The sequence below is a fragment of the Pteronotus mesoamericanus genome, unplaced genomic scaffold (genome assembly GCF_021234165.1).
Source record: "Pteronotus mesoamericanus isolate MK-2021 breed Mesoamerican mustached bat unplaced genomic scaffold, CSHL_Meso_final scaffold_85, whole genome shotgun sequence".
NCBI classification, from domain to species: domain Eukaryota; kingdom Metazoa; phylum Chordata; class Mammalia; order Chiroptera; family Mormoopidae; genus Pteronotus; species Pteronotus mesoamericanus.
In genome coordinates, this window is record NW_026555329.1 from 46089025 (window position 1) to 46104812 (window position 15788).

A 15788-nucleotide genomic window follows, 5' to 3' on the forward strand; every position below is an offset into this window, starting at 1 on the left:
CATACTGGATTTAAATTTGCCATGGAGTCAGAGCTCTACAGTAAAACCTCCTTGGAATCAGAAACTGCCCTCCCCAACCCCAGGTCATGCTTTTCATCCTTTTATTTCATACTTGTTGAGAGGTTTCTTAATTGTTTTCATGTGTTGTTTCATGCAGTCTCTCCCCAAAATATAAAATTAAGAGCCAGTGTCATACATTTTGTTTCTCCTGTGTGTGGCACTAAGTCAATGTTAGGAAATCAATAAACATATCTAAGAAGTTATCCCTCTGCCCTCTCTAAACACCTTGTAACAATTTTCCTTAACTTTTAGATTCTTCTAGTTATAAATATTTCAAGGACTCTAATCAGTCTTAAAAATTTCAATATTAACTTTTCATGTTTTCCTGATACAGTGGAAGCTTTGTTACAACTTGTATATTTATAACCAGAACCTGATATGTCTCAGGTCAAATCAAGTCTCCTAATATGTGATGCAGACAGGGTCTGATGGCTCACATTAGTCTTTAAAGCAAACACCAGCCCGACATGCAGGTCCCTGAAAGAAAGGAGTCCCACCATCTTCTCCTTGAGTATCCTCTGAATCTTGTCCCTCCTTAGCATCTATTTCTTAAATACAGTAATTTTCAGCCTGTTTCATCTCATGACGCACATTAACTAATTATTAAAATTCTGCAGCACAACAAAAAACACACTTTTTGCCAATCTGACAAAACAATACATATAATTTTGATTCATCCATATTGGATGGCTATTGCTGTGTTGGCTGTTGTCATTTTATTTTATTTGACAATCTAAGGGAAAAGAGTTCAGTGCCCCTGACTTAAGAGTCAGGTATTTCATGTTTTAAAAATTCTTGCAGCACACCAGTTGAAAATTGCTGCCTTAAAGTTATTCATTGAGAGGTGCCATGTGTCTCTTTAGCCTGCACTGTCCCTGTTACTCATATTCAGTCCTTTTCATCTTTCCTCATAAATCATTTCTCCAGCCCCTTAATCATGCCTAACTGCTTCTCCCCAAGATTCTTACAGTTTATCTGAGACACCAAAACCCAGAGACCAGAAATTGCCCACATTAATGGGACACCAAGATGTTTTGGGGCAAAAAAGCTTGTGTTTGTAATCCCTCCCCCAACCCCCCCCCAAGTAATATTCCAAGTATATTTATAAATAAAAGTAGTGCACTCTCCCTGCCACTTCCTCCCTTGGATGGAGCAAGGTGATCTACTGCCCTGTGTATCACACAGAGGGACAAGTGAGGGATCACTGTTCCCAGACAAGGCCGAGGTGAGGCCATCCTGGTGACACGTGAAAGCTCATTCGTGTAGTGAGGGGCAGGGAGGTTTAACACGACAAGTAGAAAAGCAAAGCACATGAGGCCTCCCTCACGAGTTCCCAAAATGTTGGCCATGGAGTCCAAACTCAAACCAGCACTGTGAGCCCAGTTAATTCAGATGCCAAATGGAGTTTGTGCAAAAGCTAAATGAGACCATGTACTGGGGTCATTAGCCCAGTGCCTGGCATGTGGTAAGTGTTCCACTTACTGTGGTGTCAGTGATTCCCCACACACCTACCCCCCCAAAACAGAGGGGCACAGAGAGAACCCAGAGGATTTCCCATAATTAGGTCACAGGTAACTTCCAATTCTTTAGGAGAATATTAATTGAGAAAGAATTTTTCCTTCCCTCCCATGCAGCAATGCCTGGAGAGGTAGCACCAAGCATACCCGTGCCCTCCATGCTGAGATCCATTAATGGATGTCTGGATACCTGAGCTGCAGTCAACCAGCCCTCCCAAAGGCCCCCTCCAAGCCCTTGCCATCACCACTAAACACCGACACCTGGTTCCAGCGGAGGTCCCAAGCTCCCATGTAATGAGCTTAAACCACTGCCCACATGGCTAGGCCACTGCACAGATGTTGAACTGCCATTTTGAAGTCTCATCAGTTCCAGGCATCAGTAATAAGAGTTTGAGCTTTGGAGCCAAATTATACGGGTTCAAACTTTGGCTCAATCACTTTTTAACCAAATAAAAATGGAAAACTTATTTAGCCTTATGGGACCTCAGTTTCCTCATCTGTCAATAGGAAAACTCAAGACCCAAATCTCTCATAAAGATGTGCAAATGAAATAAATTCAAGAGCAAAGCCAGTGGCATAATATGGGGCACAGAGAGAGGGCTTATTTCTGCTGGCTATACTTTTCTGAGAGGGGACCATTTGTCATCTGGATCACTGCAACAGCCCACTGGTAACTACCCTTTATCTACACTCTGCCCCTTCATAACAACCCCCACACACCAGCCACGGTGACTCAAATAAAAATCAACTCACAACACCCCCCTCTATTGGCTTTCCATTGGCCCGCAAGGTCATCCCAACCTTTCTCACCCCCATACTGGCCCATCAAACTAGACTTCTTTCTGCTCCTGGACATGGCAACAGAAAATCCAAAAATTCTACTCTTTAAGTAGAATGTTCTCCCCTTACATATTTCCATGACCGGTTCTTTTTTGTCATCTCGGTCTCCACTATAAAGACACCTCTGAGTAAGGCCTACCCTGCTCTGACCTGCCCTGCCCATTCCAAGGTCTATCAGTCCACCAGAATCTCCCCAGCACACGACCTGTTTTAGTTGCAGAGCACCAGCTATGGGGTTTCATGGCTGTCTCTGCCCAGGTGTTACATGCTGCATGTCCCCCATGAGAAAAAGGACTTGATTGCTTGACAAACAGTGACCACTCGGGGTGGGTAGCAGGGCAATGGCATTCAATGACATTCCTTACTGAAGAGGGCATTACGAGAATGGGAGTAAAATTTGAAATCTTGCTGAATTTGAAAAGCAGGTTTATTGCATGAAAGCACACTGAAAGAGGGAGATATTATCTTATTTTCCAGAACCTGCCATGGGCACTTCTCTGCTCCTTTCTAAAAAAGGAAATAGGTGCCTCCTTTTATTCCACTCACAATTCAGGAGCACAATCAGAATGCAGACTTGCATCCCCTCAGTGGGCAAGTAAACACTCAGCTTCCTAGAGGGGCCTCCTCTGACCTGCACAATGTCAGCTGATTAGCCCTGCTGCCCCCCACAGAGAGAACACATCTCCTCCAGGGGATGGGGGCGGGTGTGTCTCAGCATCTCCCTTGATACTCTTTCTGTCCAGGCCAGATTGCAGGTTTATCCCACGACTGGATGCCTTTTTTCTCATTTTCTCCCAGGGTAATAAGCTACTGGATTTCCCAGCTGAATTTTGCTTTGTTATTTCTGCCCCCTATCACCAAATTCACATTGGGCCCTTTGCACAGTTTCTCTAGCTTGACAGATATTAGGATATTTGAGAGTTCTCCGATAAAATAAAACTCAAAGGTTTTTGAAATCCTGAATATTCTATTTTGGAATTAAAATGTGTCTTGACACAGAACACTCTTAATTCATTGGAAATTATGCCACATATATTTCCCAGTGTTTGGGATTTGTATTTCAAAATCAAGATACTGTGATTATCAGGGATGTCTCAAACAGAAAAGCTCAGCAGTTTGAGAACAAGTGGAAATAGATTTTATTGTCTTCAAGGGAACATATGACATGCTACACAGAGGAAGCAGCAGCTCTTAAAGACCAATGAAAAGAGAAGCCAGTCACAGAAGCGTGGAGGGGCAGTGGGACAGGAACGACACACTGCCAAATTCAAATAAGGAGGTAAATTAAACTGCAAGAAAGAAACTTTGGGCCAGTGATGGGAAACACAGCTGCCCAAAGATCTGTTTAAATATTCAAAGGCCATTAAACAAGTCTTAGGGATCACCCTGGACTGGTGCAGCAGAGGACCAGCTCCCCCTGAAACATGCTGGCTTGCAAGTATCCAGTCTCCTGCCACTCCCTTTTCTGGACTCCACCCTTCAACCAGAGACTTTTCAGGTCTTCACAGGTGTCAGGTTTTCCTTTGGCCTCCAGGTCTTTGCAAACATTTCTCTCTACCTCTTTGCCAGGGGGGTAGGTCACTTCCTCCAGGAAGCCTTCTGGACTCAAGTCTGAGTCAGATATGTGTGTTACCTGCTCCCAAAGCACCCAGCTTCTGATTCTTGTGACACTCTTTATGTGGACTTCTGCATTGGCTTATCTACTTGTCTCCATCCCACCAGCCTGCAGCTCCATGGAAGCAGGGACTTGCTCTGTTCAACAATGGTGACCACTTAGAAGATACTCAGTAAGCAGGTGCTCAGCTAACAATGAGATGAACAAGTGAATGAATCTAGATTTTTTCCCTTATTTTGTTCTAAGGAGAAATTCATCAAAAACTGAGTTTAATAAAAAGCCTGGATCCCCAAAAGGAGGGAAGACATTCATTGCATGAGAGACCCAGAGTAGAAACCCAAATGTAAAAGCTACCAGGATTGAACGTGAATACTTTTGAAAGAGTGCCACAAGAATCCAAACTCTATCAGAAATAGGAAGAATGCTGGATCAGTCACCCTACAGTAAACCAAACTGCAAAAAGCACAGAGGGAGAAAATGCAGCCCTTTTGCTAAGAAGTATGATGATACATCACAAATTTACAGGTACAGATCAAGAAAGCTAAATCAGGAAATGCAGCTTTCAAGAGACATCAAAGGTAACATTCTTCAATTATACAAGAAAAAGAAGGAGGAGACAGGAATGGACAGGGAAGGATGTTGCCTGTTAGAAAACGGGATGGAAAAGCTACTAGCAAATGGCTATGAAATAGCAGGGGTTGCTGTGTTTCTCATGATTTACTCTAGAAAGGAAGGAAGAAATGAAGGGAGATGGGAGGAAAAGAAACTATAAGCAACTAGAAAAAATTGTGACTTGCATTGAGTGGGTGCCAAATTAGAAAAGGAAAAGAACTACATGGGATATTTAAACAACTGGATTTACAATCCCAAATCAGTTTGTTGATGAAGTCTCCTGTTAACATGGAAAGGTGTTACCAAAATCATGAATTGCCTAGCAGTTATTGAAGACATGACAAATCACTGAGATTTGGAAAAGGGGAAAGAACTATCACGCTCACGTCAACTACAGGACAAATACCTACCGGTTCAATTTAAGATGGGTGTCAAAAATGAGGGAAGTAGCTCTCCTGTGGTACCCCCAGGGTACTTAAAATGAGGATCCTCATTCACATCTGTGAGTCAAGTACCGATTTATTCCAAAGTAAGACAGTCTACCACATACGAGAATCCAAGCAGTGTTAAACATCTGTATGTATGTGGAAGCAAATATTTTTGATGTTTTTAAATGTACAACTTATAAATGTATAATTATGTTATAAATACTTTAAATCCTGCCTACTTTTAAAAAGGGCTGGGTAACTAAGTTTGGATCATAGGCTGCATATAATGACTAAATTGTCAAATGGAGATAGAAGCATCAATCTCTTCAGGTGCCAAGTAGCCAGCTCTGACCAGCAGGCGCTAGACAAACTTCACCTCAGGTGTGACTGAGGTCAAGTAGCTGAACAGTTTGCCCTTCTCTGCCCTAAGGTGACATTAAAAAGCTTTGCTGATCCTGCTCTAGGAATTCTGGTGGATATAAGAGCTCAGTAATGCCCCTAGACTACTACATTATTTTATTTAAAAAAATTCAACCAACTAAATATGAAGATGAAATTGGCTTTATCAAACAATTCATGAAATGGGCATCATCCCATCCAGAAACTAAAAGGGTGCTCCAAGGGGTTGTACAAGATGGAAGGATTTTATAGGATGAGGTCGGGGTTGGGGAGGGCAAGGGAGCTGTCAGTGAAAGATAAGATTATTTGGGGGCCTTTTCTTTGGGGGAAAAAAAGGGGAAGGGTGTGTATAATGTAGACTGCCTCTTCTTCCTATGGGGCATTGAGTGAGCCAACCAGACAAATTACCTTACTGGTGCTTGACGAGAATATTCCACACTAGTGATTAAGCTTATGGTTCTGGGAGAGATTGAAATTACAATTAGATCAGGTAATAACTCTAGATTTGGTTTCATGGGCTTTTAGCATGAATGATGCCTTCTGACCTGTGATTTTTTTCTTTAACAATCTAAAGATGAATGTACACGGACAACACAAGGTTGTAGCTATGTGTAGTTTAAAGGTGACAATAACGTATCTATTTGGTGTCAGGGTAGGAAAATATACTTGTAAGATGAAAACTTAAAACAGAAGTTTCAAAGGAAGTGGTCTTTAGATAAGGCTTGAAGAATAAATAGGATCTGAAGAAGAGGGAAAAAGGCAAGAACTAGTCTAGACGGAACCAACAGTATGAGCAGGGCAACCTGAATAGCTCACCAGAGAAAGCCTGATTTGCCTGAGGCGAGGACTATGTTAACCATCAGTGAAGAGAAGGCTCAGCCAGTGCACCACCAAGAGAACTAACTTTCTCTACAACATGGTCTTCCTTAGCCTTTTGTTCTATTCCTCTCTTAAGTGGCCTTCAAGCTACTCCCTGGTCCCCTCCAGTGAATATATCCCCAAAATTCAATGCATAAAATCAGTAACTAATTTTTACAAATGCTACAGTGCTTTTTTCGCCCTTGGTTTCCAGTTTCACTTGCTGTCTCCCAAGATCAATATGAAAATCTCACTCACATTAGGCACAAGAGTAATCAACATTCATTGGTAAGAGACAATGGGAACCCTAAGAATTATTCTACCACTTTCTGCAGTTATCTTGCAATGCAGCTCTTTTTAAAAATCTATGGAAGTGGCTCATTGTTTCTAGTCTTCAAGCATTACCTCATGGTTGTTGAAAAGAAAGCTTGGACTGTTATATTGAATTTCTAAAAGAAAGACAATAAGCAGGGAGCTACTCTCAAGCTCACACATAACAGTTTTATTAAAAAAGGTTCACAGACTTGTTTGCATTTCCCACTCCAGTTCACCATACAAGTCAAAACTAATGTCCAAAAAAGCAAGATACCTAGCAAAGCCCCCAGACTATGACCTAACATCAGTCTTTCAGGTTTAAACAGTCTACTGTTCTAGGAAAAGAAAAAAGAGAGAAAGAAAGAAAGAAAGGAAGAAAGGAAGAAAGAAAGAAAGCCAAAACGCTCCTGATGGGCTCATCATCTGCTCTCCAAGAGGCAGAGATAGCCTGAATGAGAACAGAGCTGTGTGCTCAGAAAACTGTCACTGCCGCTGCAGTTTGTGCAACACCAAACTGTTCAGTTGTGCCTTGTAGGCATTTTTGTCTCTGTCTGCACAAGACACTCCCATAGTAAGAGAAATGTTGAGCAGGTGCACTTATTAAATATGTAAAATGCACATCTTCTCTTCCATTCTACTAGAAGATGTATTTATAAGGAGTGTAGAAAGTCACCTAATATAAAAACAGACAGGTAGGAAAATAATCTTACAAGATTTTTTTAAGAATGCAAGTGCTCTCAGCATATCAGCTTTCCACAGAAAATAAATGCAAGCAATTAAAAATTCAGTCTCTTTTCTTTAAGCTACTTCCTCAGGTTTTGCAAATTAGCAACTAATAGTCCTGTCATCTGAGCTGGGAAACATAAGGAAGAATCAATGATATGTTTTCAATCACAGCATTGACATGGACGAATGAATCATATTTTCCAGGAGGAATTACTGCTTGGGAGCAGTTGGGGGCAGAAGAAAAGTAGTCTCCACATAACTATAAAACTGTAAAAAAACCCTAAAATTTTAGAAAAAGGGGCATCTTTCTTTCCCCTTTAATAAAGCCTGCAGGGGACCTATAGGAGGACATGACTAGTGAATCCAAGAAACTTCCCACAAAGATTTCTGCAGGGACAGTTAGAAAACTGAACTCTTCACAGTTAAGACTAACATAGAAGACAATGAAACACATGTGTCCTGTAACAGAGAAGAGAATAAAACATAAGTGTTGCCTAGGGTACAGGAATGCTTTAACTATTATGTCACCTGCCTTGCAAGTTTATAAAAGAATAAATTCATGGCAGTAAGTGAAAGCAGGGGTAGATGGTGGTTTAAAATATCTGGCTACATACGGAACAGGAGCAGAATAAAACTGCTGAGAAATCCTAGGGCAGGAGATGGGGGTCCTTATCCTAACTAAGGTCAGGCCCCTCAGATCTGGCCCCTCCCATGTTCTCCCCAATTATCAAGCACCAGTGATCCTGTAGCAGTGAGCCTGTCATCACCACACCATGTCTGAGCTATGCAGCCTGAACGTCTACTTTCTGGCCTTGATATACAGCCCATCCACAGTTCCCTTCATGAGACAATAACCTTCAATGCCCCCACGAGGATTTTATTCCAAACATATGTTGCAAATGTTTGAAGTACTCATTATCCCTGGTTTTCTTTTTTTTTTTTTTAAGTCAAACCCACAAAACCTAAAATACTTTGAATCCTGCCTAAGTGCAATTTGTGAAGATGCAACATTGTATACCCAAGTATAATAGTCCTGTGCAATAAAAATTTTACAGATGTTCTTCTGAGGGGGAAAAAAAATAATTTTCCTTTTTCCCGTCTTACAGGAAGCCTGCCCACGCGTTAGAAACACAAAGTTAGTATATATAGAAGCACAAATTAGGCATCTTGGAAACTCTGCATTTTCCAACCACAGAGAAATGAAGGAATTACTGTGAGTGCTCAGATACCCAGCTACACTGTGTTAGAATGGTCTTTTCTCTTCCACAGCCTGACGGAGCTGGCACAGGACTCAAAGGAAAAAGGAACAACCCAAAAAGGTGTTTCTGAACCTTGAGCTGCTAAAGATCTGCAATGAACTTGTATTATTGACAATACTGCAGGACTGAGACAAGGTAAAGAAACATGATCACCTTTTACATCTCATTTTAATTTAAATTTTAAATTTTTTTAATTTATTGGCTTTAGAGAGAAAGGAAGGAAGGGGGCAGGGGGTGGGGGGTCTCTTTAGAGAGAGAGAGAGAGAAATCGAGATCTATTTATTGTCCCATTTATTTTTAAATTCCTTGTTTGCTTCCTGGGCCCCAACTGAACATCAAACCCACAACACTGGTATATCAGGATGATGGCTAACCAACTGAGCTACCTGGCCAAAGCAAGCTTCTACATCTCATTTTTAAAAGACAGTGCTTTTCTCACACATTAAAAAACTCTCAGAAGATGTATCAACTTCAGTGTCACATCAGTTATTAGCTTTACAGTATATTTCAAGCCAGATAAAATCTAACAGATTTTATTATAAAGTATCTAAAAAACATTGTTTATACTAGTAGAAGATTAAATAATCTAACGGGCTTCTCGAAAAAGTAAAGTCATGTCCTGTCTGACTCTTCAAAACTTAGTTTAGGACATCTTTAAGTTATTTAATATAAATAAATAATATTGTACCTCTCATTTTCTGCATGTATTAAGTTTGTTACATAAAACACTTTCTGGCAAGAATTTAAAATGTTAAAATTTCTCACAGTCATTTAAACATTTTAAAATTACTTACAAAACAGGAAAAAACTATAATCAACCCACTAAGTTGCCATGAGAAAGGGTTATGTTCAGAAATCACCAGAGCAAAGTTCTGACCACACCAACCCTTTTCCTAAGGTTTATAAACCACCACTCCATCACTAATCTGTGTTTATAAGAGACACTGACCTCAGGGAGGCAGGTGAGCAGGTCTGGCAGAGAAAAACCAGTCTATCCTGATCCAAACACAACTGCAGCACTAACAAAAATAACTTGGTTTGGAAAACAAACTCATCAACTACAGATGAAGATGATGATGATTATGATGAACAGAAGGAAGAAGGGGGAAATAGGAATAGGAGGAGGAAGGAGTCAGAAGACAACTACCATAATACTTTTGAGGCACTCACTCTGAACCCGAGATGTTATTAAATACTTTATTTGCACTGGTTCACTTAATTCTCAAGAGAACACCAGGGGGCAGGCAGTCATATATTACCCCCATTCAACAGTTAGGAAGTAATTCTTAGAGGGATCACCACACTTAGGCAAGATCACACAGCCAGTAAGTGACAAAGCTGGAACTTAAACTCAAATCCCTTCATTGTTAAACTAATCTGTGTAACCTCTAGGACTCCATGTCCATATTATACAAAGCCTGTCCAAAAAGTATCTAGATATGTAATATGAAAATTAGAGACCTTTATTGAAGAAGATACAAGATACGGGAAACACTGTACATAGGATAATGATGCCTCAGTCCTCTTCAAAGGAGGCACCTTGGGACCTCACACAGTTCTCCCAATTACCATCAGCTGTCCTGTCCTATTTTCCTGAATCACATCGATGGTCTGAAATCTCTTCCCTTTCAAAGGTGATTTTAGTTTTGGGAAAAGCAAGAAGTCACAGGGTATCAAATCTGGACTGTAGGGGGGCTGAGTCACCTCGGTGATTTGATGATTCACGAGAAAACTCTGCAAGAGACATGATACGTGAGCAGACATTGTTTTGATGAAGCTGCCAGTCACCATTTGCCCATAGCTGCAGCCTTCTGAATCATCCAAACAGTTTCCACAGAGGAATGTTCAAGCTTAATGCAAAGTTTGATGCAGATTCATTGCTCTACTTGTTCAGTCATTTTAAGTGCAACAGCCACACAGTACACATGTTCCCTCAAAGGCATCTACCGCCCTCACTGACTAGTACAGTGAAGTCATCATTGTTCATGCATGCACATTCCAGTCCACTCTCCTCAGGTGCCAGGTTATATCAATGTTGTACAACCTGTTCTCCTAATATTAACAATGGTTGGACTTTTTCACCATTATATATATAATGACATCATTTATTTATGACCAATTTAGGGACTACATTGGAATTGTAGGTCAAAGTAACACATGACATTTGGTAAAAGACTAAACTTACATAGCCTATAAGTTATCATGCAATTTTAATAGTAATTTGAACAATACTGTGGGAAAAGCTAAAGAATAGCCAAACTATTGGTGCTATGCCCTCTAAACAGAGTGACAAATGATTTCTACTAGAGACCCATAAATAAAAATACAATGTAGAAAACAGAAATGCGCTCAGAGAAAAGCCCTGACAACACCATTTTAAAATCTCATTCCTAAAATAAAATAAAATGAAATAACCTTTTAATGATGGAAGGACAGGAACATACATACTATACCTCTTCCTTATTTCTGCAGCTGTGAAAATAACACAACAGGGCTGATATATCAACACTTTTTAAACAGAATTTGTAGACTTCTTAAGTATCCATAAAACCTTTTCTTCCATACCTCTGACCACTTTTTAAAAAATTCTCTCTCCCCTTAATAAAAATAAAGTATCTTCCATCTTTACCAACAATATATTGGGGGGCAGTTGCTCAGATTTCGGGTTGTGTGAGACCCTTTGATCTGCACCCTGATGAGGGACAATCCCCCTCTGTTGCAAGCCAACTAATGAAGAAATGGAATTAGTTTTTAGCCTGGGCACTTTTTTGAGCAAGAAAACATGCACTAATCAGCTCTCCTCAATAATCAGTCATCTGGCTAATGACCTTTTGCCTTAAAACACTAAAATTTCTGAATGATGTGGATAAAGGGAAACAAGAACCAGTCCCCCATTCTGGAGCTCAATGGATCATCTGGAATTGGAGCCGGGAAGGTTAAATGGCAAGTCTGTATCCTGGCAAAGTGATAAATCTGTAATCAAAAGCCACAGACTTTGGCACCTCAATACAAACTTCATTACTCCACAAAAAAATTACATCTTTTAACTAGAAACAGGCCAGAAATAAACTCAACACATAATATTTTTCTTTATACTCTGCCTTTGCAGAAAACAATTATATATCTGTGTTCAGAGTCCTCATTGATATATTAAACTGTATTAGTGCTGAAAAAGGAAATGTCCGATGTTTCTGGTATACTAGTTAATGAAGAAAGTAGAGCATGTAGAAAAATCTTCCATGCTAAGGAATTTGGTACTCATTTGTTAACATAGGTTTGTTCCTCCTCAACAATTAAGTAAAACATCATTAAAAATGGGAATTGCTGCTGTTAAAGATTTCAGCTAATGCAGCCCACTCCCCCATCAACCAATTTTCCCCTGCAGCACCTAGCTGGATGAAGCAAATCTGGTTCCAGTTGCCAGGAAAGGTCCAAGTGAATGAGTCACAGATGGTCACCTTCCTGAAAGCCACCCCACTGAGGCCAGAAGTTACTTAGTGATAAAAGGAAATGCCTCTTCCTACAAAGAAAGGACATGAAGTGGGAGGAGAAAGAAAAGTGGAAAATAAATTATATACTTGTATAAATTAATGTAAGCCAAATAATTCATATAAAGCCCATGCACGTCGCATGTGCGCGCGCGCGCGCGCACACACACACACACACACACACACAGAGCCTCCCATGGCTCTGGGACACATGCTATGAGGCAGGACCCACTTACGGTAGTGAGGTTCCACATAACCATTCCTGGGGTCCATGGCGAACACGGCCCCACGGTATGGGATGGAAGGCTCAGCCAGGTGGGGCAGAGACCCATGGATCTCCTTCTTGATCAGCGAGCCCCTCTCGTCACTAGATGTTGAAGGCTCCTCACTGATCTTGCCAAGCCCCTGGACACTCTGTGGCTGCATAGTGACTGCGTTTCTTCTCTCTCTGTGAAAGGTCTGTCCAGGACTTTCATCCTCTAAAGAAAGAAGGAACATAAAAGCTCTGTGACCATTTTAAGGAGCATCAATTTAAGGAGCAAAAATAGTCATCAATTAGGTCTCCCTCTAAAGAAGGTGGCATTTTCTCATTCTTGGCCACACTGAAAGCTGCATTATGATGGGATGTTCTTCAGACAAAACTGTTTATGAAGGAGGGCCCAAAATACAAATGGAAGGAAGAAGGGGAGCTGGGAATAAGACAATTAAAATGAGATGTAGTGAGAATCAGCAAGTTATCATCATAAGCTTATAGCTTAATCTGCTAGTGAGGCTCTTCCTCAGGGGCTTTCCAATGCCCCTGCAGGTCCCACTGGGACTGGATGTCTTGCCAGCCTAGAGCTGTGGGTGTGCAGGTTCCCCTCATCTGCCTGAGGAAACTGGGCCTCTGGGATTAGAGGAGCTTGGACACTCACTGAGGCTCTGGGTGATTCTGGGGTTGAAGGAGCCTCTGTTCCTCAGTGGATGATCTGTTAGAAAGTGATCCAAAGGTTTCCGTGTTTTATTTTTTGAACCCAATGAAAGATTTAACAAAGCCAGGAGTGGCACAGAAAACCCACTGGCTACAAATGATAAAGATGCCAATCATGGAAACCTCCAGGGTCCCTTGCAAGACACTTCTGCTTCAGACCATAGCACAGAGCTGATAACTAAAAGGAAAAAGGAAGAGGGTGAAAGTTCAAGTGTGAGATGGCTCTGGGGGTGAGGAAGGTGTCCATTATGCTGATTTATATGTACATGCTCTGGTGGGGTCCAGACATTGCTTCAAACATGTAAGGAACAGCCCAATGACATTACACATATATTGATACCCCAGCTCCCTAATATTTCTGGTTTCCTTTGATCTGTAAGAACTTTCCATCTATCCAATATGCTTCTCTGCAAATGTGATTGGATACCTTTCTATAATAGCATATCAAAGAAATATGCATAAAATTAAACCAAACTAGGGATTTGTACCCACAAGTGAACCGATTCATCTATTAGAATCATACACATAATCCAAAACTATATATACTAAACAAGCTCAGCATTTAACCAGTAGATTATCCTCTGAAAGATAAGTGCTGATGGAAAAAAGTTGTTCAGGCACTGCTGAGATATCTAATCTAAAAACTCTTGATCTAAAAAACAAAACTATATTTGAGTATAAATAATAATATTGTACATTTTACATGGACAAATATGGAACATATCCCAGTATACAAATTTATCTTCAAAGTTTTCCATAAAGTATATGTGTCTAGGTGAGAGCCTCTAAAAACCAGAAAAAGTATGTTTTAGTAGTTTCATAGTTTGTACAAATTCAGAAAGCTGTATACCTATAAATACACACCAGCATCAAAATACAAACTAATCACTATTGTTTTGTGTTGACTAATGATTTGAACTACCAAACTACCTAAAGCCAACAGTCTTTCTGCCTATGTCTAGGACTTTAAGAAATTAAACAATGAGTTTTTTTCAGCCTAGCAAATAACTTGCAAAACAATATAAACCATGAGGTGTATTTTGGTTTTTAGTGAATTTGTTGACTACTGAAGGTTAACTGTGAAACATTATTTTATGCAGATTCTCACCTCCAACCTTGTAATTATGGGATAAATTATGAGTTAAATCTATCAAATAACACTAAAAATAATTAGTGTAATTCCACATTTTCACACATTGATCTTTACAATGCAATTCAAACCATGCTTTTGCTAATTTAAAAACTACAAAAAAAAATCCTACATTTCTATTTTCCTTCTGATTAATATTTTTAGGAACTAGTCCATCCTTGTACTTCATTAGCAGTAATGCTGCAAGCTATAGAATAAGGGCCTGCAATTATGTAAAAGCAAAAGGGTGTCAAAAATACAAGAATTCTTAGCTTTATTAAAAATTTTTGTAACCAACAAATGGTCAAAGCCTCATTTTCCACTAATTTATGGCTGTATAAAACCTTTATTTTAACCTGAATGTGTAGTACTGAGGTGCAAATGCTGTAGAAAGGAACTTCATTTGGAAAGCCAGCAAGCCCTTACCAGGAAGGGCTGTGATGCATAATTAGCATTTTCTGGGAAAGATGAATAACCAAGCTCTACTAATCTCTTCCAGGTTTAAACAGGATTCCCTTGACTAACTAGTCCTAGAAGAAATTAACTCTTCTCTTAAAACTGTATTACTAAATTGAGTGAGTTTCTTTTAGAAGCCATGCCTTTATAATGAGCATTTGAATCTAACTTCATGACTAACTGAGTAACTGGCATGGTCTGTCTAGGGTCCTCCCACATCCCCCCATATCCTGGGAGAAGGAAGACCGGATGGGTGGGGTGGAAAAAGGCCCTCTTTTTAGCTAAATGATTCTTTTTTTCACAAGCACTTAACTTTTTTAAAATAAATTATTTTTTTAATCAGCATTAAACTAACATATGTGAGTACTAAGTTCATAAAAAGAACTCAGCAAAGTTCAAATATTTAACAGGAAAAATTAACAAATTCCCTTAGTGAAGTAAAAAAAAATAAAGAAAAAAAGAAATGCAGGCAAATTTTTTTTAATGTGAAAATTTTCAACAGTCTTACTTTTACAATAGTTAAGTCTACCACATTTTTACCTACCCTTCATCTCCAAAACATTCCATAGAAAAATATTTCATTAAGTTTACCTTCTGCACTGAATTTCTTCTAATGGGTATTCAGATGAAAACTTGACAGTAGACACGCTCCAGAATACAAACAGCTACGGGGCTTAAAAGCACACTCTCCACCGCAAAACCTTCCAAGCAATATTCCTGCCTGCTCTTATAAATTTAGCAACCACTTCAGCAAGCCAAAAGACGAAAGCTGTCTAATCTTGTTGAGTTGAACTGAGTTGTTCAATGAAGTTTGAGAGTCAGTGCAGACAGCTACGCCAGGCCAAATTATTGACAGGAACATAATGTCCACCATGGCAACAAGCAGAAGTCTGCTGCAAAAATGTAAGCAAATGGTCCACTGCTCCAGGAGCATCTGCCAATATACTTTAACAGCCAAAGAGAAGGCAACTTTTCGGCTTCCCTATGTTAAAGTGTGGCATGCTTATGAGTCACACCAAAACATGCAGTTCACTAAAAAGTTTGAGGAAAAAAGTATTTCAAATACTGTCATTATAATCCCAACTTTTGTACCTCCTTCTTTCTCTATATCTGTGC

General features: G+C 39.9%; 1 protein-coding gene across 1 annotated transcript in view; it reads right to left on the bottom strand.

The window, feature by feature from the left end:
* The window catches only part of GLI3 (GLI family zinc finger 3), a 290930-nt gene that overhangs the window by 185129 nt on the left and 90013 nt on the right, over window positions 1–15788 (bottom strand). The window contains exon 3 of the mRNA XM_054564330.1: window positions 12354–12596. Coding sequence (XP_054420305.1) covers window positions 12354–12596 — 243 coding nt within the window. The remainder of the gene's footprint in view (window positions 1–12353; window positions 12597–15788) is intronic.